Raw genomic sequence first — 25,569 nt, 5'->3', positions numbered from 1 at the left:
AAAAAAAAAGACCAGGTTTGCTGATCTGATAGAGCCTGGTGAAATCCTCAAGATTTCACCCTGGCTGCTCTTCAGGTCTGGAATTGAACTCACTCCTGTGGCTTCTAGCCAAATAAAAGACCAACATATGGACAGAACATTTACATCAGGTAGATACACTCCTTGGAGAGATCAATCATGGGAGAACAGAAGGGCAGTGTATGCACAAGGAGACCACTTGAGGGGCAGGAGTCAGGAGAGGGAAGGACACAGGAAAGAGGTAACTATGGGGAGGGAGTGGGTAGAAAGCTGTTACATTGTGGGAAACTGAAGTCAATTTCATGAGACAAAATGTATATGAACTGCTGTATGGAAAATGAATTTTCTCTGTGAATTTTCACCCAAATCACAATAAAAATTATAAAAAAAAAAAAAAGAAGAAGAAGAATACATATATAGCTCAAACATGAGCTTCGGCCAAGCTAAAGGAGGAAATTGTGGCAGCCTGGACAATCAACTTCCGTAGTGATACTTCCCAAGGAAGGGTCGCTATGAGTTGGGTCCAATTCGACGGCAGTGCATTTGGTTTTAGTACATTCCTCATGGTGTTAGGTACTGATCAGCCTGAGGCCTCTCCGCACATTCCTTAAGATTATATGTAAGAGCTGACCTTCTTGTACAAAATGGAAGAAAAAATTAACAAGAAGCGAGCAAAAGGTATTATAGGATAAGAGCCAGGTACAACTGGCAGAATTGCTTCTGCTTAGCCACACAGTCAGAGTGTGGAAAACCTTTATGTGAAAGTGAACTTTTGATGTCATAGGCCAAAAATCATACCCCCTAGTGGCCATGATACTGCACCCCCTGTGTACCCCCACCAACGTTAATCGGCTCTTGGAATGCAAATATTTTCCATGTAATCCAATGTATATGCATGACTTAATTTGTTTCAAAGTATATAAAAATGGAAGCAACCTGTTGTTTGGGGAACTAGATTTGAGGTGGAGATGTTCAAGTTCCTTGCCTGGGCACTTCAATTACTGAACTTCACTCTCCTCACCTTGGTATTCTCCTTACTGACTCAGGACACACACTAGACAAGACCCTCTTGCAGCGTTTTTCTGCAACAGTTCAAGAAAGCTGAAGGGTAGATATTTATATGAAATCTTTTGATTTATTTAAAAATACCATGTGGTCTAATGAAACACATTTGTGAGCTGCATTTGGGTCCCAGATACAACTTTACTATCCCTGGACTAAATGCTCAAGAAAGGATGTTCTTGCAGAGTGTGCAGATGGGTTGGTCCAACCTAGCATGGAGGCCAGGATGACTAAGCATGAGTATAAATTAGAGAATCAAAATCCTGTGGCATAACTTTTTTTCTGTGTGTGTGATTTGGGTGAAAGTTTACAGAGCAAATTCACTTTCCATATAGCAGTTCACATATACTTTGTCTCATGACATTGACTACAATTTACCCCAATGCAACAGCTCCCCTCCCACTTACTCCCCATAGTTACCTCTTCCCTGTGTCCATCCCTCCATGTACTCCTGTCCCCTGAGCTGTCTCCCTGTCCATACACAGCCCTCTATTTTCCCATGATTGTTCTCTCCAAGGAGTGGATCTACCTGAGGCAAATGTTCAACTCATATGCCTGTCTTTTGTTTGGCTGGAAGCCACAGGTGTGGGCTCAATTCCAGACCTAAAGGGCAGCTAAGGGCCATAGTCTCAGTGGTTCCACAAGGTGCTATCAGACTAGCAAACCTGGTCCTCCCCTTTTTTTTTTTTCCCAAATGATTTTGAGTTTTGTTCCACATTGTTCTCCCTCTCTATAAATCCTGTGGCATAACTTTTGAATGAGGATAACACTGGTAAGAGTGAGCTCATCCTCCCATTAAGAGTCACTGAAATCTCTGCACAAATCAGTTGTATCCCATCAACCAGTAGCAAAGATACATCCAATTATTTGGGACCAACCAAAACATACGTGATGCAGCAAAAGCAGTGCTCAAGGGGAAAGTCATAGAAATAAATTCCTACATTAAACAAGAAGAAAGATCCCAAATCAATAGCTTAATTCTACAACTTGAGGAATTAGAAAGAGAAGAGTAAATCAAGCCCAAAGTTACCATAAAAAAGAAAATAATAAAGATCAGAGAAGAAATAAGTGAAATGAAGAAGAGAAAAACAACAGAGAGAATCAATGAAACCAGAAATTGGTTCTTTGCAAAGATCAATAAAATTGAAAAATCACTGGCTATACTGACAAAGGAAAAAAAGAAGTTGCAAAAATCTAAAATTAGAGATGAAAGTGGGAATATTACAACTGATGTTACATTATAACAGAAATAAAAAAGATTGTAAAGGAATGCCATAAATAGCTGTATGCCAACAAATTATGTAATTTAGAAGAAATGGACAAATTTCTTGAAATATATAAACTCCCTACGTAGCATAGTGCCTAAGGCACTTGATTGCTCACCAGAAGGCTGGCGGTTCAAACCCACCAGCCACTCCTCGGAAGGAAGGTTGGGCAATCCTACTTCCGTAGTGATACTGCCTCGGAAACCCAAGGAGGGGTCGCTATGAGTCAGGGCCGATTCTACGGCAAACAACGACAACAACAACAACCTTGAATGAAGATATAATGAAGCCTAACAGACCCATAACAAACAATGGAATTGAATCAGTAATCAAAACTCTTCCCAAAGAGAAAAGTCCTGGACCAGATGTTTTCACAGGGAAATTCTATCAAACATTAATAAAAGAAGTACCTACAAAAAAAAAAAAAAAAAACAGAGGAGGAGGGAACATTACCACTCATTTTATGAGGTGAGCATTACACTGATCCCAAAACCAGATAAAGATACAAGGAAAGAAAACTACAGACCAATATCTCTAGTGAATATAAATGCAAAAATTCTCAGCAAAATATTAACAAACTGAATCTAAAAACATACTGAAAGAATTATATGCCTTGATCAAGTGGCATTTATCAGAGGAATGTAAGGGTGGCTCAACATTAGAAAATCAATTGATGTAATACACCACATTAATAAAACAAAGAAAAAGAAACACATGATCATCTCGATCCAGAAAAGGAATGTGATAAAACTCAACTCCTTTTAAAGATAAAAACCATCAAAAGGATAGGGATAAAAAGGAAATTCCTCACTATAATAAAAAGCAACTATGAAAAACCCACAGCTAATAGCATGCTCAGCGGCGAATGATTGAGAGTGTTCCCATGAAGTTTAGAACAAGAGAAGGATGCCCACTCTCACCACTACTACTGTACATCATTCTGGAAGTTTTAGCCAGAACAATTAAGTTAGGGAAAAACGACGTATCCAAATTGGGAAGAAGAAAGTAAAACTATCCCTTTTGCAGACAATGTGATACTATACACAGAAAACTCCAAAGAATACAAAAGAAAGCTATCAGAACTAATAAATGAATTCAGCAGAGTGGCAGAGTATGAGGTCAACACACCAAAATCTATTAGGTTTCCACATATAAACAATGAGAAAGCTGAAAAAGAAATCAAAGAAAAATTATCATTTACAATAGCACCTAAAAAAACAGAATACACAAGAATAAATTTAACTAGGGAGGTGGAAGATCTATATACAGAAAACTATAAAAAAAATTACAAAATGAAAACTATAAAATATTACTAAATAAATGGAAGGACATTCTATGTTCATGGACTGGAAGGCTTAATATAATTAAAATGTCTTACCCAAAGCAATTTATAAATTCAATATAATTCCCATCAAAATTCCAAGAGCCTTCTGCACAGAAATGGAAAGCAAACCCTCAAATTTATATGGAAAGAGAAGGGACCCTTAATAGCTAAAGCAATCTTAAAGAAGAAGAATAAAGTAGGACTCACGCTTCCTCACTTCAAAACATACTATAAGGCTACAGTCTGAGTTACAAACACTGGACTTGAATGTTTGACTTACAGACAACTCCTATTGTCGTTATTGTTGTTAGGTGCTGTCGAGTCAGCTCCAACTAATAGCAACCCTATGTGCAACAGAATGAAATACTGCCTGGTCCTACACCAGCCTCAAAATCCTTGCTATACATGAACCCATCATTGCAGCTACTGTGTCAATCCATCTCGTTAAGGGCCTTGCCCTCTTTCATTGACCCTCCACTTTACCAAACATGATATCCTTCTCCAGGGAATGGTCCCTTCTGACAATATGACCAAAGTAGGTGAGACAAAGTCTGGTCATTCTCTCTTCCAAGGAACATTCTGGTTGCACTTCTTCCAAGACAGATTTGTTAGTTCTTCTGGCAGTACATGGTACTTTCAGTATTCTTTGCCAACACCACAACTCAAAACCATCAACTCTTCTTCAAGTCTTCCTTATTCATTGTCCAGCTTTCACATGCATACGAGGCGAATGAAAATACCATGGCTTGGGTTACGCACACCTTAGTGTTCAAAACAACACCTTTACTCTTTAACACTTAAAAGAGGTCCTTTGCAGCAGATTTTGCCAATGCAATATGGTATCTGATTTCCCGACTACTACTTCCATAGGTGTTGACTGTGGAGCCAAGTAAAATGAAATCCCTGACAACTTCAATCTTTTCTCTGTTTATCATGATGTTGCTTATTGGTCCAGTTGTGAGGATTTTTGTTTTATGTTAAGATGTAATCCTATTGAAAACTTTGATCTCCATCAGTAAGTTCTTCAAGCCATCTTCATTTTCAGCAAGCAAAGTTGTGTCTGCATATCCAGGTTGTTAATGGTTCTTCCTTAAACCCTGATACCACATTCTTCTTCATATAGTACAGCTTCTCGGATTACTTGCTCAGCATATAGACTGAATAAGTAAGGTGAAAGGATAAACCCTTAGCGTATACCCTTCATGATTTTAAATGATGCAATATTCCCTTGTTCTGTTTGAATGACAGCCTCTTGGTCTATGTACAGGTTCCTAATGAGCACAATGCAGCGTTCTGGAATTCCCATTCTTCTCAATGTTATCCATTATTCGTTATGACCCACACATAGTCAATAAAGCACAGGTAGACATCTTTCTGGTATTTTCTGCTTTCAGCCAAGAACCATCTGACATCAGCAATGACATCCCTGGTTCCATGTCCTCTTCTGAATCCAGCTTGCATTTCTGGAAGTTCTCTGCCAAGATACTGCTGCAACTGTTTTTGAATTATCTTCAGTAAGATTTTACTTGTGTGTGATATTAATGATATTATTTGATAATTTTCACATTCTGTGGGATTACCTTTCTTTGGAATGGGTACACATATGGATCTCTTCCAGTCAGTTGGCCAGGTAGCTGTCTTACAAATTTCTTGGCATAGATGAATGAGTACCTCCTGCACAGCATCTGTTCGCTGAAACATATCAATGGGTATTCCGTCAATTTCTGGAGCCTTGCTTTCTGGCCAATTCCTTGAGTGCAGCTTCAACTTCTTCCTTCAATACCTTTGGTTCTGGATCATATGCCACCTCCTTAAATGGATGAACATTGACCAATTCTTTTTGGTACAGTGACTCTGTGTATTCCTTCCATCTTTTCTTGATGTTTCCTGCATCATTCAATATATTGCCCATAGAATCTTTCAATATTGCAGCTTAAGGCTTGATTTTTTCTTCAGTTCTTTCAGCTTGAGAAATGCCAAGTGTATTCTTCCCTTTTGGTTTTCTAACTCCAAGTCTTTGCACATTTTCATTATAATAATTGACCTTTTCTTCTAGAGCTGCTCTCTGAAATCTTCTGTTCAGCTCTTTCATCTTGTCATTCCTTCCATCTTCTTTAGTTACTCTCCATTCAAGAGCAAGTTTCAGAGTCTCTTCTGACATCCATTTTGGTCTTTTCTTCCTTTCCTGTCTTTTTAATGACCTTTTGCTTTCTTGTTGTGGTCTCTGTGGTACAATTGGTTAGCACGTTCAGCTGTTAACCGAAAGGCTAGTGGTTCGAGCCCACCCAGGGACCACTTTCTCATTTGGGTAGCACAGCACCTAAGGCATTTGACTGCTAACCAGAAGGCTGGAAGTTCAAACCAACCAGCCATTCCTCGGAAGGAAGGTGGGGCAATCTACTTCTGTAGTGATACTGCCTTGGAAACCCAAGGAGGGGTCACTGTGAGTCGGATTCAACTCATTGGCAGTGGGTTTTGCTTTCTTCATGGATGATGTCCTTGATATCATTCCACAATTCCTCTGGTTTTCGGTCACTGGAGTTCAATGCGTCAAATCTATTCTTTCGATGGTCTCTAAATTCAGGAGGGATGTAATCAAGGTCATATTCTGGCTCTTGTGGACTTGTTTTAATTGTCTTCAGCTTGAACTTGCATATGAGCAGTTGATGTTCTACAGTCAGCTTCTGGCCTTGTTTTGGCTCAAGATATTGAGGTTCTTCATCGCCTCTTTCCACAGATGTAGTTGATCTGATTCCTGTGTGCTCCATCTGGTGAAGTCCACATGTATAGCCACTGTTTATATTGTTGAAAAACTGTATTGCAATGAGTAAGTCATTGGTTTGGCAGAATTCTATCATGCAATCTGCAGCATCATTTCTATCACCAAGGCTATATTTTCCAACTACTGGAGATTCTTCCTTGTTTTCCAACTTTTGCATTCCAATCAACAGTGATAATCAACACATCCTGAATGCATGTTTGGTCAATTTCAGACTGCAGAAGTTGATAAAAAAAAATCTTCCATTTCCTCGCCTCGTCTTTGGCCTTGGGATTGGTGCATAAATTTGAACAACAGTAGTATTAACTGGTCTTCCTTGGAGGCATACAGATATTATCCTATCACTGACAATATTGTACTTCAGGATAGATCTTAAAACATTCTTTGTGACAATGAATGCTACGCCATTCCTCTTCATTTTGTCATTCCCAGCATAGTAGATCATACAGCTTTCTGATTCAAAATGGCCAAATCCCATCCATTTCAGCTCACTAAATGCCTAGGATATCAATCCCAATGCATTCCATTTCACTTGTGACAACTTCCAATTTTCCTAGATTCGTACATCGTACATTCCATATTCTGGTGGATGTTTGCAGCTATTTCTTCTTATTTTGAATCTTGCCACATCAGTAAATTGAGGTCCTGAAAGTGTTACTCCATTCATATCATTAAGATCAAGTCTACTTTGAGGAGGCAGCTCTTCTCCAGTCATATTATGAGTGCCTTCTGACCTCAGGGGCTCATCTTCCAACACTATATTGGACAATATTTCAGGAGAATTCATAATGTTTTCCAATAATATATCAGATAGTGTTTTACTGCTATTCATAAGGTTTTCACTGGCCAAGTCTTTGACAAGTGGATGGCTCCTTCCTTCTGAGTCTGTCTTAGTCTGGAAGCTCCACTGAAACCTGTTCACCATCGGTGACCCTACTGGTATCTGAAATACTGGTGGCATAGTCTTCTGCCTCACAGCAACATGCAAGCCACCACAGTATGACAAACTGACAGATGAGTGGTGGATGGACAACTCCTACTTGTCCTTTAATGTTATGCAAATTTTCCCTCACTTTGAAATGAGTGAACTCCTACTTGCAACAAATTCATCACAATCATTTTCATTTATGCACATTCAGCTTTTACATCATTGAAAAGGCACAAATTGGCACATAAAAACACCAAACCCACTGCCATCAAGTTCATCTCAACTCATAGGGACATGGTAGGACAGAGTAGAACTGCCCCCAAAGAGTTTCCAAGGCTGTAAATCTTTATGGAAGCACACTGCCTCATCTTTCTTCTGCAGAGTGGCTGGTGGGTTTGAACTGTTGACCTTCTGATAAGCAGTCAAATTCTTTAACCACTGCACCACCAGAGCTCCTTTTTTTGTGCTAAAGTCAGGCTAAATAAGAAGTGTTTTGACTCATCTACAAATTCCACTTAAAGACTTGAAGACACAGTTAAGAACAGATTTTGTTTGTAATCTGGGGACTGACTATAATTAAAACAACCAGGTCCTGTATAATAACAAACATACAGACCAATGGAATAGAACTGATAAGCTAGAAATAAATATACACATTTAGGGTCAGCTGATTTTCAACAAGGGTGCTAAATCCATCCAATGGGGAAGGAAGATATGCTCATTCAGAAGAATGAATCAGGATCCAAGCCTTATACCATACACACACACACACACACACACACACACAAAATGGATTAAAGACCTAAATGAGAAATCCCAAACCCTAAAATTCTTAGAAAAAAATTACAGATGAACAGGTGGGACCTATATTTCTGATAGTTGGGATATCAGATATGACAACAAAAGCATGAGCAACTCAAGACAAAAACAGGCAGTTGGTAGGACTACTGTGGAAAACAGTTTGACAGTTCCTCAAGTAACTGAACAAAGAACTACCTTATCATCCAGCAATTCTATTCTTAGGCATATACCCAAAAAAATCTGAAAGGAGAAATGCAAACAGACACACACACATCAATGTTCATTGCAATACTATTCACAATAGCTAAAATGTGGAAATAACCAAAATGTTTATCAATGGATGAATGGATAAACAAAATATAGTGTATAAATACAATGGAATATTATTCAGCTTTAAAGAAGAACATAGTCCTGATGCGTGCCACAATATGGATGAACCTAGAAGTCATTATGCTGAGTGAAATAAATCAGACACAAAAGGATGAATATTATATGTTATCACTTATATGAAATAATCTATTATATAATAACCAAAAGTAATTAGTGGTTACCAAGGATAGGAGGGAGATGGAAAGAAGGAAGTTTTGCTTAGAAAACACTGAATGTATGTTAATGGTGGTGACACAGTTTTGAAAAAGATAGCAAGAATGGTTGCACAACTTGAACGTAATCATTGTGTCACTGCACTGTACATGTAGAAAATGATGAAGTACTCTATGTTCTGTTGAGTGTATGTCAGTAAAATTAAAAAAAAAAAAAAAGGGAGAGGGAAGAAAATAAGAAAAATTGTTCAGGATCAGTTTTAAACCAAGAAACCATGTGTTGTTGCTGTTGCTGTTAGTTGCTGATAAATCATTTCCAACTCATGGTGTCCCTACATGTGTCAGAGCAGAACTGCATTCCACAGAGTTTTCAAGCTACGACCTTTCAGAAGCAGCTAGCAAGCCCTTTCTTCTGAGGATCCTCTGGGTGGGTTCAACCTGTCACCCTTTTGGCTAGATGGTAGTTAGGCACTTAACTGTTTGTGGCACCAAATGACTACATGGAACCATGTAGCTGTGGCAAAATCAAGAACAGCTGAAAATAAGATCATTGATTTCTATAAGTACTAATCAAAATCTCCATTTCTTTCTTCATCTAACCTTTGGAAAGATCAGCCTCTGGGGAATGTGTAAACCCTGAGAAGTTTAGCAAAGCATGAAGGGACTTGGGAGATGACACCAAAAAATAAGCTATTTATAAATCCTGCTAATTTGAGTACATGGTGTAAGAATGATTAATTTGAATATTTAAAAAATAAAACCTTATGGGCCATACTTGTTATATAACCATAACCAGATCTCAGAGCTAAAAGTTGCCATTTTTTTTAGGACTTGCAAGTAAATCGCTCTCCCTCAAAAAACTTTTATCCAGTTTCAATTATTACCTTACTTGGATGCCATATTACTTTCAAAGTTCCTTGACTAACTTATCGGTTTTCTGGATCTTCATTCTAACTCTTTCTGTATCCACCAGGAAACTTCAGACACAAATCTATGCTTTAGAAGCCCAAGGTCTTTTGTCTTGCTTTGTTTTTATACACATATACAAAGGTTTCATAGAATAGTTATTAAGAGCACAGTCTTTGGAGCCACACTATCTGGGTTCAAATTTCATTGTAGTAACCTCCTTACTGTTATTGTGGTGGTGGTGGTGGTGGTTAGGTGCTGTCAAGTTAATTTTCGATTCATAGTGAACCCATGCGATAAAGTAGAACTCAGAGGGTTTTCTGAGCTATTTTATGAAAGCAGAAAGCCAGGTCTTTCTCCCAAGAGTCCCTGGTGGATTCAAACCATCACTTTTCTGTTAGTAGCTGAGCACATAACAATTGCACCATCAGAGTTCCTTTTAAGGGGGTTACTTGAAAATGTGTACAGTCTTTTCAACCATAAGTTGTGAATACACTATTATTACACAAATAACACATGTCTTATATGTTTGTTGCCCCCAAAACTGTTCAACTCCTTCAGATATTAGTTTCTGGTAGCATAGTGCCTAAGGCACTTGACTGCTAACCAGGAGGCTGGCAGTTCAAACCCACCAGCCACTCCTCGGAAGGAAGGCTGGGCAATCCTACTTCTGTTGTGATAATTGCCTCGGAAACCCAAGAAGGGGTCGCTAGGAGTCGTGGCTGACTCGATGGCAAATAACAACAACAACAACAACATGTGCACTATGAGGAGCTCTGGTAGCACAGTGCCTAAGGCACTTGACTGCTAACCAGAAGGCTGGCTGTTGAACCCCACCAGCCACTCCTTGGAAGGAAGGTCGAGCAATCTACTTCTGTAGTGATACTGCCTTGACAACCCAAGGAGGGGTCGCTATGAGTTGGGGCCAACTCGACGGCACATAACAACAACAACAACAACATGTGCACTATGCACATTATATGTGTGTGCTTGAAAGTGGGCTCATGATATGCGAAAGCATGGTAAAAATCATACATATCTTATGAGGTTTTCCAAAGGATTACATAAATTGTTCAATGTGCTTAGAACAACGTCTGACAGACAGTAAACAAATGTTGCATGTGATAAGGTTTATGACAATATCCCAATCAGGGAACTTGGGAGTCGGGTGATAGGAGAGTCACTGCTATATCGCACAATTAGAATTATAGGATGCACTTTAGAATATGCTCTATTCAGCATTTAGACCATTTGCTACTATTAACTGAGCAATTTTAAAAAGTGGGGAAAATCTTTGGTAAATACTACTAATAAAGCAGAAAATGTGGCACGCTTGATATGCCAGGATATTATACTACAAATTTAAACACCTAATATGATAGTTACTCTTCGCTGGTGAAACAAATTTAATTACATGCATATCTATGAAGCAATTAAATTAATGCAAAAGCCTTAAAATGGTCATAACAGTTCTTTACATTTGTCCTGTAAAATATAAAAATAATTTTGGATATACACAATTATCTAAATACAAAAATGGCTATAACAGCATTTTTTTTACATAATTGTAAAAAATTTACAACAACCTAATTACAGTGCATCCTTATGACTGAATATAAGTCTCCCCAAAACTATTGCTATTGAGTTGATTTTGACTCATAGTGACACTATAGTCAGAACAGATCTGTCCCATTGAGTTTCCAAGGCTGTAAATCTGTCCAGAAGCATACTGCTACATCTTTCCCTCACAGAGCAGCTAGCAGGTTTGAACTGCTGACCTTTCAGTTAGCAGCCAAGCACTTTAACCACTGTACTACCAGGCCTCCTTGATTGTATGCACAGCAGCCATCTAAAAAGATATTGTAGTACAACTCTTTATGATAAGGAAAAATGTTATGAAATAGTGTGTATAGAAAGATCTACTTTAAGGGCTGGTGGAAATTTGTGTATTTATGCACAAAATAATTACATATATGTATATACACACACATGCGGAGCTCTGGTAGCATAGCGCCTAAGGCACTTGACTGCTAACCAGAAGAATGGCAGTTCAAACCCACCAGCCACTCTTCGGAAGGAAGGCTGGGCAATCTACTTCCATAGTGATACCACCTCAGAAACCCAAGGAGGGGTCGCTATGAGTCTGACTTAACGGCACATAACAACAACATATACACATGTGTGGTTATCTTTTGGTAGGATCATGTCTGATTTTTACTTTTTAGTTTGTCCTTTTCTATGGTTTTCAAATTTTCTCCAATGAAGACATATTATTTTGTAATCAGATTAAAATATTCTTATGGAAAAAGTGTTTCTCAAACTCTAATGGCATACAAATGAGCTGGGGAAACCCGTTGAAATGCAGATTCTGACTCAGTAAGTGTGGGGAAGGGCCTGAAATTCTGTCTTTCTAACAAGTTTTTGTTGTTGTTGTTGTTACTTGCCATCGTGTCAGCCCCGACTCCTAGCGACCCCTCCTTGGGTTTCCGAGGCAGTTATCACTACTGAAGTAGGATTGCCCAACCTTCCTTCCGAGGAGTGGCTGGTGGGTTTGAACCGCCAGCCTTCTGGTTAGCCGTCAAGTGCCTTAGGCACTATGCTACCAGAGCTCCCAACAAGTTCTTAGGTGATGTTAATGTTGCTACACTATACTTTCAGCAGTGAGACACTACCTAAGAGAGAGAGAATTTCTGCCATCAAGTCGAATCCGACTCATAGCAACCCATCCTTGGGTTTCTGAGGCAGTATTACTATGGAAGTAGATTGCCCAATCTTCCTTTTGAGAGTGGCCAGTGGGTTTGAACCACCAGCCTTCTGGTTAGCAGTCAAATGCCTTAGGCACTATGCCACCAGAGCTCTGCCTTCTTCTCTAACCCTATAGTATAGCTGTTATTGAAAAATAAACCAAGTACAAGCTTTTTACTCCCTGGAAGGAAGTTTGGGCAAACTACTTCTGTAGTGATACTGCCTTGGAAACCCAAGGAGGGGTCGCTATGACTCAGATCTGACTCAACAGCAGTGGGTTTAGTACCCTTGATATAGTACTTGGCATTGCTGAACACTAATGAAAACATTTTCTAATTTCAAATAATTGAATATCCTAAAAAACTTTAGCTTTTCTATAAAGTCTGCCAATTTCTCAACTTTTTAAAATATGATTAAAAAAAACCATAGGTAACACTGAAAAGTTCATTGCCTCTGGGATGTGCTTTTTACTAGGGTGAGGTGACCATTTTACTGTTTTTGGTTAATGGCCACAGCCTTTAAAATAAATTTCAAAGATCACAATAGAAATTTCAAAGATCACAATTAGAGTGAGCTGGTTAGTGTAAAACTGTAGTGATATTTAATGTTAATCTAAAAATAAAAATTAAGAACTATGCAGGTGATACAAAAATAAACCAGACAAGTTCAAAATCACACAGGGAAGATAGCTTAAGAACAAATAGTATAATGTCAACACTACAATGTAAATCGTAATAAAAATGAGTATAAGTGATGTGAGGATATTAAGAAGGAAATCATGAATTCTAATAAGAATGAAGGATAAAGGAATAAAATGACTTGATAATCTTTTTCACAGAGATGATAATTGAACAGAGCCTTAAAGTATGAGCAAATTTCATCATTACTAGAAGTAGGGAAATGGAATTCCAAGTACAAAAATCATCCCAAACAAGCAATTATTACTAAAGGAATCCATAATCTATTTGTTGCCATGCCAAGTTCATTGTAGTAACTAAATGCACTAGTTCTAATCAAGTACCCAGCAAAAAAAAAAAAAAAAAGAGGTTGTAGCTATACACATTTCCCTGTAGTAGAATAAACAAGGTAATCTCCTCCTCCTGTATTTGTTGATTAAAATTAAGTTTATTTACGTTCTTTTTAACAAAGTTTGCATTGTGTTATTCTCTTCTTTAAAAAAAAAAAAAAAAACTGCACTGGGTACCCACTGTTAATTAGAATGTACTCTGACATTTTGGATATCTAATAGAAAGATTTCGGAGATCACATCTACAAGCTACCATTCTAGACACTATTTTACCATATGTTGTTTGCTGTTAGGTGCTGTTGAGTTGCTTCCAACTCATAACTACCCTATGTACAACAGAACTAAATATTGCCACCCTCATAGTTGTTGCTATGCTTGAGCCCATCATTGCAGACACTGTGTCAATCCATATCATTGAGGGTCTTCCCCTTTTTCTTTGACCCTCTACTTTACCAAGCATGATATCCTTCTCCAGAGATTGGTCCCTTATGACAACATGACCAAAGTAGGTGAGATGAAGTCTGGCCATGCTCGCTTCTAAGGAGCATTCTGGCTATATGTCCTCCAGGATGGATTTGCTCATTCTTCTAGCAATCCCTGGTATATTCAATATTCTTTACCAACACCACAACTGAAGTGCATCAATCCTTCCACAGTCGTCCTTATTCACCGTCCAGTTCTCACATGCATATGAGGTTACTGAAAATACCACAGCGTGGGTCAGGTGCATCTTAGTCTTCAAAGTGATATCTTTGCCCTCAAACACTTTAGAGAGGTCTTTACCATATATTTTAAGTAAACTCTAAGTTTTCATATTGTTGTGCACACTATTTTCTTATAATAACTTCTTCCTCTTACCCTGGGTCTCAAAATTCTATTTACTATTCAACATTCCTGAAGGTCTCATCTTCTCTTTAGTATTAATTTCTCCTTCCACTATTACACTAAGTTCCCACAGTAATCTACATACACATTTTTAAGCAACTATTCCATTATGTCTTAAATATTATGCTGCATGTGTATTTATTTGTTCTACTTACTTTTGTTTTTGAGGGTAAGAACTAGACCTTATTTCTCCCCACAGTCTTATTTACAAACTATCATAGAGTAAATACTCAAAAGTTTTGTCAAATGAATAAAAAGTAATTACTACCAAGAAGTTTATGAAATAGTTGCAGATGGAAAAAGGATATAAATAATAATATGGAAAATCTTTTAGCTTACAAGTTAAAACGACACAGATTCAGTTGACTAAGAAATAGCTTGGAAATGAATTGTCTTAAAGATTGTATGAGTTTTGGAAAGGTAAAAGTGACTAGATAAAAACCAGAAAAAACAAACGCACCACTGTTGAGTCCTTGAGTCGGATCCGACTCATAGCGACCCCTCCTTGGGATTCCAAGGCAGTATCACTATAGAAGTAGATTGCCCAACCCTCCTTCTGAGGAGTGGCTAGTGGGTTTGAATCACCAGCCTTCTGGTTAGCAGTCAAGTGCCTTAGGCACTATGCCACCAGAGCTCCCTGATTAGATAAAGTAGTCCATTATAACCACTTTAGCTACCCTTATAGACCTGAATAAATCTATAACAAAAATGTTTATTTTCACAAGATAGTATTTAAATATAAAATTCATTAATATGGATTTGTATTGCCAGAGAAATAGCCTGTCAAATCATCAGAAAGAAGGATAGGTAGAGAGTTTGATGGTATTGACCTATTTAGTTCTTAAAATGTTATAGTTGGACTTTCATTCCTGTATAAAGTCAACTACCTAAATTTGTGAAACTCCTGTCAAATTCATCAAAAGCTAACCATAATAAATTCACTAGAAAGAGAATCCAATGAACGTAAATATTCCCATTCATTCTAAGTCAGAGCAAAAAGCAGAATTCCTCCATGGCTTTCCCTTGAGCATGACATACTTACATGCACAAGGAATCAGCTGTTAATTATCTGTTACAAAACAAGAATTCCTGTTACTTAATTTAGTAGTAGTAAATGGTGGAACACATTAAAGGCATCTGGAAACCACTATGTGTTTGGCCATTATTCTGTTATCTCTTCCTATATATATTGTCCTTGGAAAAGAAAGAACGTTGGACTAATGCTTGTTACTATTTCATATCTGCCTAAATTGGTAATGAATCTTGACTCAACAGTCCATGAACTTACTTTGTTTTTCTTAAAAAAAGTTACATACAGTTTCTGTGCTTAGTGGATTTCTTAAAATAGCACTTTTGGAACAAGCATATTCAGAGTGTTTATCACCAAGAGATACTGCATTCCTTTTCCTTGTCAAACAAGTCATGCAAGTAAAATGTTTTAAGTACCTTTAAAAATGTGGTTTGTATGCAAATTTTGTACAGTCAAAACTCCTTTCATATCTCACATTATGAGATAAAAAATGAAAAATATTAGTGTTTTCACCACAAAGATAAACCTTTGAATTGTAAAATAATAGGATTTCTTTGTTTCTTCACTATCCGTGCTTTCTCTTCCATACCAACACAGTTCATAATAGGAAACTAGAGCTCCTCCTTTATACTCGCTCTTCCCCAAAACAAACAAACAAAAATCAAACTCTGTTGACTCAAATTCCAACTCATAGTGACCCTATAGGACAGGGCAGAACTGCCCCATAAAGTTTCCAAAGCTATAAATCTTTACTGAAGCAGATTGCTGTATCTTTCTCCCATGGAGCAGCTGGTGGGTTCCAACCACTAACTTTATGTTAGCAGCTGAGTGCTTAATCACTGTGCCACTAGAGCTCCTATACTTGTCCATATATATATATATATATATATATATACAGGGAGCTCTGGTAGCATAATGGCTAAGACACTTGCCTGCTAACCAGACGGCTGGTGGTTCAAACCTACCTGCCACTCCTCAGAAGGAAGGTTGGGCCATCCTACTTCTGTAGTGATACTGCCTCGGAAACCCAAGGAGGGGTCGCTATGAGTTGGGTTTGACTCGACGGCACATAACAACAACAACAACAATATATATACAATTGCTGTTTTAATTATGATCTGTTAGGATATGAAAGGAGGAAGAAAGTGGAAGAATACTTGACTAGTGAGCATTCAGTTACTCAAAGTATTTCCTACACTATACCTATTATTATGAGTTGGAATTAACTCAATTGCAATCAAGTTTTTTGGGGGTATATGCCTATTTATTTGCAGAGCTACAAGATTTGCACCTAATTTTACTTGTGAACAAGGATCCTATTTATGTTATATTTTGACTTTATAGAAAGAAAAAGCTTTAACAGCATATTATCAGTATGCATGTTTTTTTTCCAGAAGAAATCATGGTTCATGATACTATCTCCCATTGCTCGAATTTAAAATGTGTATCAGAAAACATCACTTGTATATTTAAAAAAAATGGTGAGAGTATAGTTCAAACATAACTTTTAATGATTAAAAGCCCACAACCACTCTTCTGAGATACATTTATTAAACACCTATCATGGAGAACAGTATTAATGAAACGAATTAACTTAATACTATCCTCGATGCTCATTTACCTTTAGATTAAAAGATTTTTGAAATGCATAAAATGATTTACAAAAGGGCAGGAGAGAGCAATTTTAAAAAAACAGGGCAAGTAGAGTGAATAACAAACTTCAGTTACATAATAAATTTTAATAATGTGCTATTAAGTATTTGATCAGTCATTAATTTGGATATATTGAAATTCCTCGTCAATTTCCTATATAGTAAGGACTAACAATAAAGAATCATAATGTTGGAAGTGAAAAAAATTTTCACAAAAATATGTTTTCATTCATTTTCTCACTTAAATTGCTTGAAGAAAGTAAGAAAAAAAATGCAGTAAAAAATCATTCAAATAGCTTTGACAGAAGTATGAATGTACTATACAAACCAAGGAGTAAATTTTTGAAACTGCTCTTTTTTTCCCATTTGTTTTAAACTGAGTTATCTTGCTTAACTGCTATAGTATATATACATAAAAGAGGTAAACTACTGCTACTTTATGATCAAATACACAATAACAAGGGCAAGAGTACCAAGGGTAATTCTACTGTTCTTTTAATCAGAATGACAAAAATACTTGAGGCAGGATCCAAGGTGAAATGTGGAATGGAGGCACTGGTATTGTTTATATGTGAAATTAATCTTTAAAATGCATAACACCAAAAATGGTTTCATATCCCCATTTCAGCAAAGAAGTAATTCCAAATGTTTTAACAAGCGTAAAAAATGTGATGCATGTATAAAGAACTCATTTTTCCCTTTTAGCCATAATTATAAATTATATAAAATATAATGATGAAAGATTTTTATATTCATAATATTATAAATGTGAAATTTTACATAGAATCATACTATGCTTTCATTTTAAAGAAACTCCTGCATGTTAAACATATGAAATAACTTTCACATGTGCATTTAAAAATAAAAGATAGCAAGCATAACAGAAATTTAATTATGAATTCAAGAGTCTTCTCACCTCTTTTGAGGTTTATTAATCTAAGAACTTTAAAAAGTAAACTAGCCATCTTTTCTAAAATTTAAGCATTTCATTTTTATATAAGACCAAAAACAAAAAAAATACTAACACATTCTAGAAATGTTAAGAATTTTGAAGAAAATTTTCCAAATGATAATCAACTTAAATAGCCATATATAAAAGAAAACAATGAACTACATACATGAGTCAACTCAACTTATAGTAAAATTTAAAGTTATTCTTTCAACTTCATCTTGAAGAATGTCCTATGTAAACCATTAAAAGACAGACAAAACAGTTTTTAAGTTTGTTCTAAAATGCCACTTACTGTTTCAGCTGCTACTTATAATGTATCACTTAAAAAAAAAAAAACAACTTACTTGATTTGTCCCATAAAGCAGTATGTTCAGAGAAATGAAGGCTGTCATTTTCCAAAGCTGTTTTCTGATCATGTGCAGCACCTTTAGAGTGTCTATGAAATAATCGGCTAGCAAAACCTTCCAATTTCTGAAGAGCAGTAGTTGTACCTGTATACTGGTTACAAGGTAGTTCTCTATAAGCTGCCATTCATGTGCATTTACACTTTTCTTAAAGTAACTGAAAATATTTCCAGAAGGAGCTCAACAACTTCTTACACAGAAGCTAAGAGCTACGCATATGTCAAACTTCCTGTTTGCAGCGTATTCAAATAATTACTGCTGTTCTGTTTCCTGTTAATATAAAACAGTACATTACTAAGCTTTTCTTAGCAAAATTCTTTTCATCTCACCTAGAGATGGTGATTTAAAACTTGCAATATCATTCTAAATGTATAAAACAAAATAACGCCTATACTTAACAGTGTTTTAGTACTAATCTGTTAATGAGAGCATTAAGTATAAAGCCTTACACATATAGTAGGCTGAAAATAATGAAAAAAGAAAACTAGTTAAATATGTATTACAACTCTACAACAATTTAGGGCCAAAGCATCCTTGTATTATAACATGTTCAAAAGAAAATTTTTATTTTTCCAGGAAATCAGCTAATTTACAGATTCTAGGCATCCTTGTCAGCAGGTAAATTTTCATTGACACTGGTATTGGAATAGTTATGACAAAGCTCTCACAAAACAAATTTATAACACACATGTTATAACTAAGGAAAAATCTGAACTAGCACTTAAAAAAAAAGAACTGAATATTGCTAACTCATTCATTTAAGCCTAACAGACACAGGAACTAAAGAAAATATGTCAATATTGTTTATCAAATTTATAATTTGCTGACAAGTGACTATCAGGAGTATTTTTTAAAAATATTCTAAAATTTGGAAAAAGAAGATATTTAAGATTTAAAATCAATTATAGCAAGAAATTTCATTTGGGAGAAAAATAAATCCTTTAGTTAAGTGAGACATATTTATTTTAAAAACTTAACACTTGACAACTACTCTTACCTTATCCCTGATTTAGTGGTCTCATTTAGAAACATTTCCTTCTACTAAAAGTAAATAAAATTTGCCATTGTCCATTTGCAGAAAAACAAAAGCAGCTGGGCATTTAACAATGATTTGGAGTACTTGTCTTCTGAGACTAACAAATTAAAGGATGAGAAATTTGTGTGCTTTTGTTTTCAAAAGTTCTAAATAAGGACTATAAAAAGAAAAGAACAAAAAATAGTTTTTTAAAAAATACATTAGTCCAGATTTCCTGCCAACTGCTTGAGAAATACAATAAATAGGAACAATAATGACAAATAGAATAGGAACAAGAATATAATCAAATTATGCGCGCCCCCCCCCACAGGAAACAATCACTAATAAATCTGCCAAACAACAGCTTATTTGTGTCAACTTTTTTACATAATAAAATTAGTATCAGTCTAAAAAATAGGCAACAATATCTATAAGACTTCTTAAATCTGTAGCTCTTTGTATAAATATTGTATGTGTAATACATAACTTGCTTGTTCATGTCTAACAGTGTCTTACACAAAACAGACATTGAGTAAGGGTTTGCAAACTTGAATCAACATCTACCCAGCCTCTACATAGTATGTGCAGACTCTGTATGTGCAGAAGTGGATAAAATTCCTGACTTCCTTTGACTTGTTCTCCTGGGGGTAATTCATCCTCAAGGCTCACCACAAATGTTACCTACCCTGCAATATCTTCTACATACTTCCCAGATAAATAAAATGCTCTCTTCTCTGTTTACACTGATCTTACCATTTCTGTTAAAATTGGATGTTTATAAATTTATGTCTTCCTAAATTCTGAGTTACTTGAATTCATAAATGCAATGCATGTATTATATACTCAATAAATTTAGGTATTTAGGAAATCAATCAAATATATATTGAATGAAAAAGTATAAGTCTATTTTTAACATTTCAAAACACAATCAAGCATTTGAAAATGTTTTAGTTTTCTTTATAATAGTATCATATTTGTAAATAATGCAGCAAGTATTAAATTCCTCCTATATAGAAACTATAGAAACAGAAGTTAATATCATTCAACTTACCCTTTTATTCTATATTCAACCAGTTACTAATTCTTAATCATTCTGAGTTCCATTTTCACTAATTTTTATTAGAGCAAAAGTGGATCTTTTAAAATTATCCCTTACCTTACAGTCTCCCTCTTCAATCATTCATGCCACACTGATCTTTCCAAACTATTTGTTCATGTTATTCCCTTGCCAATTGCACAAACTAGTTCTAATATTTCAGCCTCTCCTATTCATTTATAACACAAAATAGCTAGACAAGACTTGTACTGAGTTGCCTTATAACACAAAATAGCTAGACAAGACTTGTATTGAGTTGCCTGAGTTGTTGTTGTTATGTGCCATCAAGTCGGATCCGACTCATAGTGACCCCTCCTTGGGTTTCCAAGGCAGTATCACTACGGAAGTTGATTGCCCAACCTTCCTTCCGAGGAGTGGCTGGTGGGTTTGAACCACCAGCCTCCTGGTTAGCAGTCAAGTGCCTTAGGCGCTACACTAAATTCCAGATTCCTACTTAGTACTAAGGAGCTCTGGTAGTGTAATGCCTAAGGTATTTGACTGCTAACCAGAAGGCTGATGGTTCAAACCCACCAGCCACTCCTCGGAAGGAAGACTGGGTGATCTACTTTAGTAGTGATACCACCTCAGAAACCCAAGGAGGGGTAGGTATGAGTGGGATCCGACTTGACGGCAGTGGATTTTGTTTTTTGGTTTAACTAGAACTAAGATTATTTAAAATAACTTATAAGCTTTACAACAAAAGCAACTTCAATAGCCAAAAAAAAGTAATTTCAACAGAAAGAAAAATTTACTAGATAAGTATCTCTAAGACTACATGTGAAATTGGTCCATCTTTGTTAGTAAGACTGTTTCCATTTATTACAAAGTTCTTAAGGAAAGTAGAATATTAAGCCCTCAGAGTAATGTTTCTATATATGGTACTGTAACTAGGAAGCTGTTGCTGTGGAAGTCCTTAGGCAATTTTAATTTTATTTTTTGAAAAAACAAAGCACTCTACTGGCATCTACTGCTAGAAGGAAACAACTACAGTTTTAATTAAAACTATGACTCCTTCATAATTCAAATTATTCTTAAGTATATTACTTGACATTCTTCCTACTGGTATTTTTCAGGACATTAATTTGTATTAAAACATCTATCTATATGCCCAAAGTTTGTTGCAATAGCAAAGTTATTAACAGAGTTTGATTAAATAATGTATGATTTTTACCAATGGAGAGTAATCAACTTCAAGGGTACACATTCCTCATTATTCATACTGCATTAATTGTAAATATTATGGCAATTTTAACAGATAAATCTGCTTTGACTGACGTAAGATATCACAAAATATGGTTTGTTTCTATATTTAATAACAGTAATGGTCACTTCCATTTGCCAAACTCTCTTTATAACATATAAAGTGGTGTCCATAGGCTTATCAGATCCTCATAAGTGAAGTAAGCAAGACAGGTGTTATTATCGTTATTTTAAGATGAGAAAACAGACAGATATTAAGTGACTTGCCCAAAGTGACCCAGGCCTTCTAAACTCCTAGATCAGGACTCCTTGTATTGCACAATATTGATAACCACAAGAAAAAGTAAGTATTTTTTCAATGGCAATATTTTTCAAACAATGGTGGGAGAGTGGCAGTGACAGTGAAAGGAGGGAAATCAGTATTTGAATATACTGTTGCGGGTCTAAGAACGTCTTGTGAAAATGTTTTGATTCAGATAGTCCCAACTTCAAAACATATTACAAAACACACCTACAGTAATTAGAACATCCTGTTGTTGTTGGGTTCCACCAAGTCATTTCCAACTCATAGTGACTCTATGCACAGCAGAACAAAACACCGCCAGCTCCATGATTCTTGCTATACTTGAGCCCATTGCCACTGCCACCGTGTCAATCAATCTCGTTTAGGGCCTTCCCCTCTGTGGTGGTTATGTTTGTGTGTCAACTTGGCTGGGCCTGGTTGAGTGGCTGGGCAGCTGGTGGTAGTTATTCCCCATGATGAGACTGGCAATCAACTCCATGGTGAGATCTACCACAAGCAGCTGAGTAGCTGCTCTGGGTATGTGGTCTGCTTCCCGTATATAAGAAACAGCTTTGCGAATGGTCTCCTTATGGCACACTTGGACCCTGCATGTAGCTGTGTCATTGTTCAGCAGCCTGCCATGCTCTGCCAACCTTGGGACTTACAATGGACTTAAATTAATGGCCTGCCATGTGGTTTGGTAACATCGGGACTGTGCCTTTTACTTGTCAACCTTGAGTTTATCAGCCTCAGCAGCCAGCAGCTGTCTGAGTGAAGAAAAGCCTCCAGCTTCAGTGGGCCGAGAGCTGGAGGCAGAGCTGAAGCCCAAGGCTGAGGGCTTCACCCAGCCCCTAGAGCCTGGCACTTTGAACTTGGACTTCCAGCCTCCTGAACTGTAAGAGAATAAACTCCTATTTGTCACAGCCATCCCATTTGTGGTATATTCCTGTCAGAGCGGTACTAGGTAACCAGAACACCCTCTTTCATCAACCCTTCACCTTACCAAGCACGACATCCTTCTCCAGGGAATGGTCCCTTCTGACAACATGATCAAAGTATGTGAGATGAAGTCTGGCCATTCTCGCCTCCAAGGAACATTCTGGCTGCACTTCCTCCAGGTCAGACCTGTTAGTTTTTTTAGTAGTCTATGGTCCTTTCAGCATTTTTCACCAACACCACATTTCAAAGGCATTGATTCTTCTTCAGTCTCCCTTATTCATTGTCCAGCTTTCACATGCATATGAGGCAACTTCATAGCTTGTGTCAGGCACAAGGTAGTCCTCAAGGAGACATCTTTGCTCTTCAGCACTTGAAAGAGGTCCTTTGCCGCCAATCTGCCCAGTGCTAAACGTTGTCTGATGTCCTGACTGCTGCTTCCATTGGTGTTGATTGTAGAACTAAGCAATGTGAAGTCACATCCTGGTACAGAACATCCTGGTACTGGCTTAATGATAGACACCCAGACCAATGGAATTGAATTAGAAACCCAGAAATAAATCCAAACATGCATGCTCAGTTGATTTTGACAAAGGACCCAACTCTATTCAATAGGAAAGGATGAGTCTCTTTAACAAATGGTGCTGGGAAAAATGGTGCTGCAGATTTCCACCTGCAGAAAAAATGAAGCAAGATTCATACCTCATGCCACATACAAAAACTAGTTCAAAATGGGTCAAGCACCTAAATGTTATATCTAAAGCCATAACATTATTGGAAGAAAATACAGGAGCAAAGCTATGGATTTAACTTTTTCAGTGATAGATAATCAAACACAATGAATGCATGAGAAGCAGAAAACGTGCATGTGAAAGCTAGACAATGAATAAGGAAGACCAAAGAAGACTGTATTTGAATTGTGGTGTTGGCAAAGAATATTGAATATACCACGAACTGCCAAAGAAAAGAACAAATCTTTCTTGGAAGTATACTTGGAATGCTCTTTAGAAGTGAGAATGGCCAGATTCTGTCTTTCCTACTTTGGTCATGTTATCAGGAGGGCACAGTCCCTAGAGAAAGATATTATAGTTGGTAAAGTAGAGGGTCAGTGAAAAGGGGAAGATGTTCAATGAGGTGGATTGACTCAATGGCTGCAACGATGAGCTCAAACATAGCAATGAGTGATTGTGAAGATGACCCGGGACTGGGCAGTGTTTCCTTCTGTTGAGCACAGGATCACTGTGAACTGAAACCAACTCAACGGCATGTAACAACAACATATAAAACTTCTACAACTTAACAACAAGACAAATAATCCAATAAAAATGAGCAAAGCAGATGAACAGACACTTCACTGATGGATATTCAAATGGCCAATAAAAACAGGAAAAGATGTTCCATGTCATAAGTCATCAGAGAAATGAAAATCAAAACTACAAGGAGGTATCATTATACACCCAGTAGGAGTCACTCCCACCCATCTGTCAGTTTGTCATACTGCAGTGGCTCCTTTGAGGCTGTGACACTGGAAGCTATGCCACTGGTATTTCAAATACCACCAGGGCCCCAGGAGGACAGGTTTTAGTGGAGGGTCCAAATTAAAACTACTAGGATGAAGGTCCTGGAAATCTACTTCTGACAAAACTTACCAGTAAAAATTTTATGACTAGCAGTGGAACACTGTTTAATATAGTGCAGGAAGATGAGCCCCTCAGGTTGGAAGGCACTCAAAATACGACTAGGGAAGAACTACATTCTCAAAGTACAATCAACCTTAATGACGTGGATGGAGTAAACTTTTGGGACCTTCTTTTGCTGATATGGCATGACTCAAAATGAGAAGAAACAGCTGCAAACATCTATTAAAGGCAATCCTGATCCAGATTTTATTAACTTTCTTTAAAAAGATGGAAAACTGATCACCAAATTTATATGCCAATGAAAGAGATCTTGGATAAGTAAAGCACTACTGAAGAAGAAGAACAAAGTAGGAACCTCACACTCTCCGATCTCAAAACCTACTACATAGCCATAATAGTTAACACAGTCTTGTACTGGTACAATGACAGACATATAGAATAGACCAATAGAACAGAATTGAGAACTCAGAAGTAAATTCAACACCCATGGAAAGTTGATCTTTGACAAAGGGCCAAAACTCATTAAATGGGGTAGAAATGGTCTCTTTAAGCAATGCTGTTGACAAAACTAGGTATCCATTTGCAAAAAAATGAAGCATGATCCATATCTTACACAAAAGATATACATACCATATAAAAAAATGAACCATATACACCACACCATATACAAAAACGGACTCAAGTAGGAACAAAGACCTGCATGTAACCTAAAATCATAAAGACCATCAAAGAAAAAATAGGGACAAATTTTGGAGCCTTAATTCAGGGCATAAAAACACTTATCATGTATGATTAAAAACATTCAAACACCTGAAGATAAAATAGATGACAGTGTCATTCTAAAAATCAGACACTTATGTATATCAAAAGATTTCACCAAAGAGTAAAAAGAGATCCCACAGATAAGGGACTAATCTCTAAAATTTACAGAAAATGTCAACACTTTAAAAACAAAAAGACAAATAATCCAATTGAAAAATGGACAGAGGACATGAACAGACACTTCACCAAAGAACAGGCAGCCAACAACCACATGAAGAAATGCTCGCAACAATTAGCCATTAAAAAAAAAAAAAAAA

General features: G+C 36.8%; 1 protein-coding gene and 1 non-coding gene across 2 annotated transcripts in view; one reads left to right on the top strand and one right to left on the bottom strand.

Annotated features, from left to right (window-relative positions):
- The window catches only part of PRKACB (protein kinase cAMP-activated catalytic subunit beta), a 93,698-nt gene extending 75,251 nt beyond the window's left edge, over positions 1-18,447 (bottom strand). The window contains exon 1 of the mRNA XM_007946150.2: positions 18,261-18,447. Coding sequence (XP_007944341.1) covers positions 18,261-18,447 — 187 coding nt within the window. The remainder of the gene's footprint in view (positions 1-18,260) is intronic.
- Positions 5,890-5,963, top strand: TRNAN-GUU. Its single transcript has one exon. It is a non-coding gene; the product is annotated as a tRNA-Asn (tRNA).
- Positions 18,448-25,569: the final 7,122 nt, after the last annotated feature.

Source organism: Orycteropus afer, unplaced genomic scaffold, assembly GCF_000298275.1.
Source record: "Orycteropus afer afer isolate SDZICR_OR568_19922 unplaced genomic scaffold, OryAfe1.0 scaffold00152, whole genome shotgun sequence".
NCBI classification, from domain to species: domain Eukaryota; kingdom Metazoa; phylum Chordata; class Mammalia; order Tubulidentata; family Orycteropodidae; genus Orycteropus; species Orycteropus afer.
Note: the sequence above shows the minus strand (reverse complement) of the source record. Positions and strands in the feature narration are given on the sequence as shown.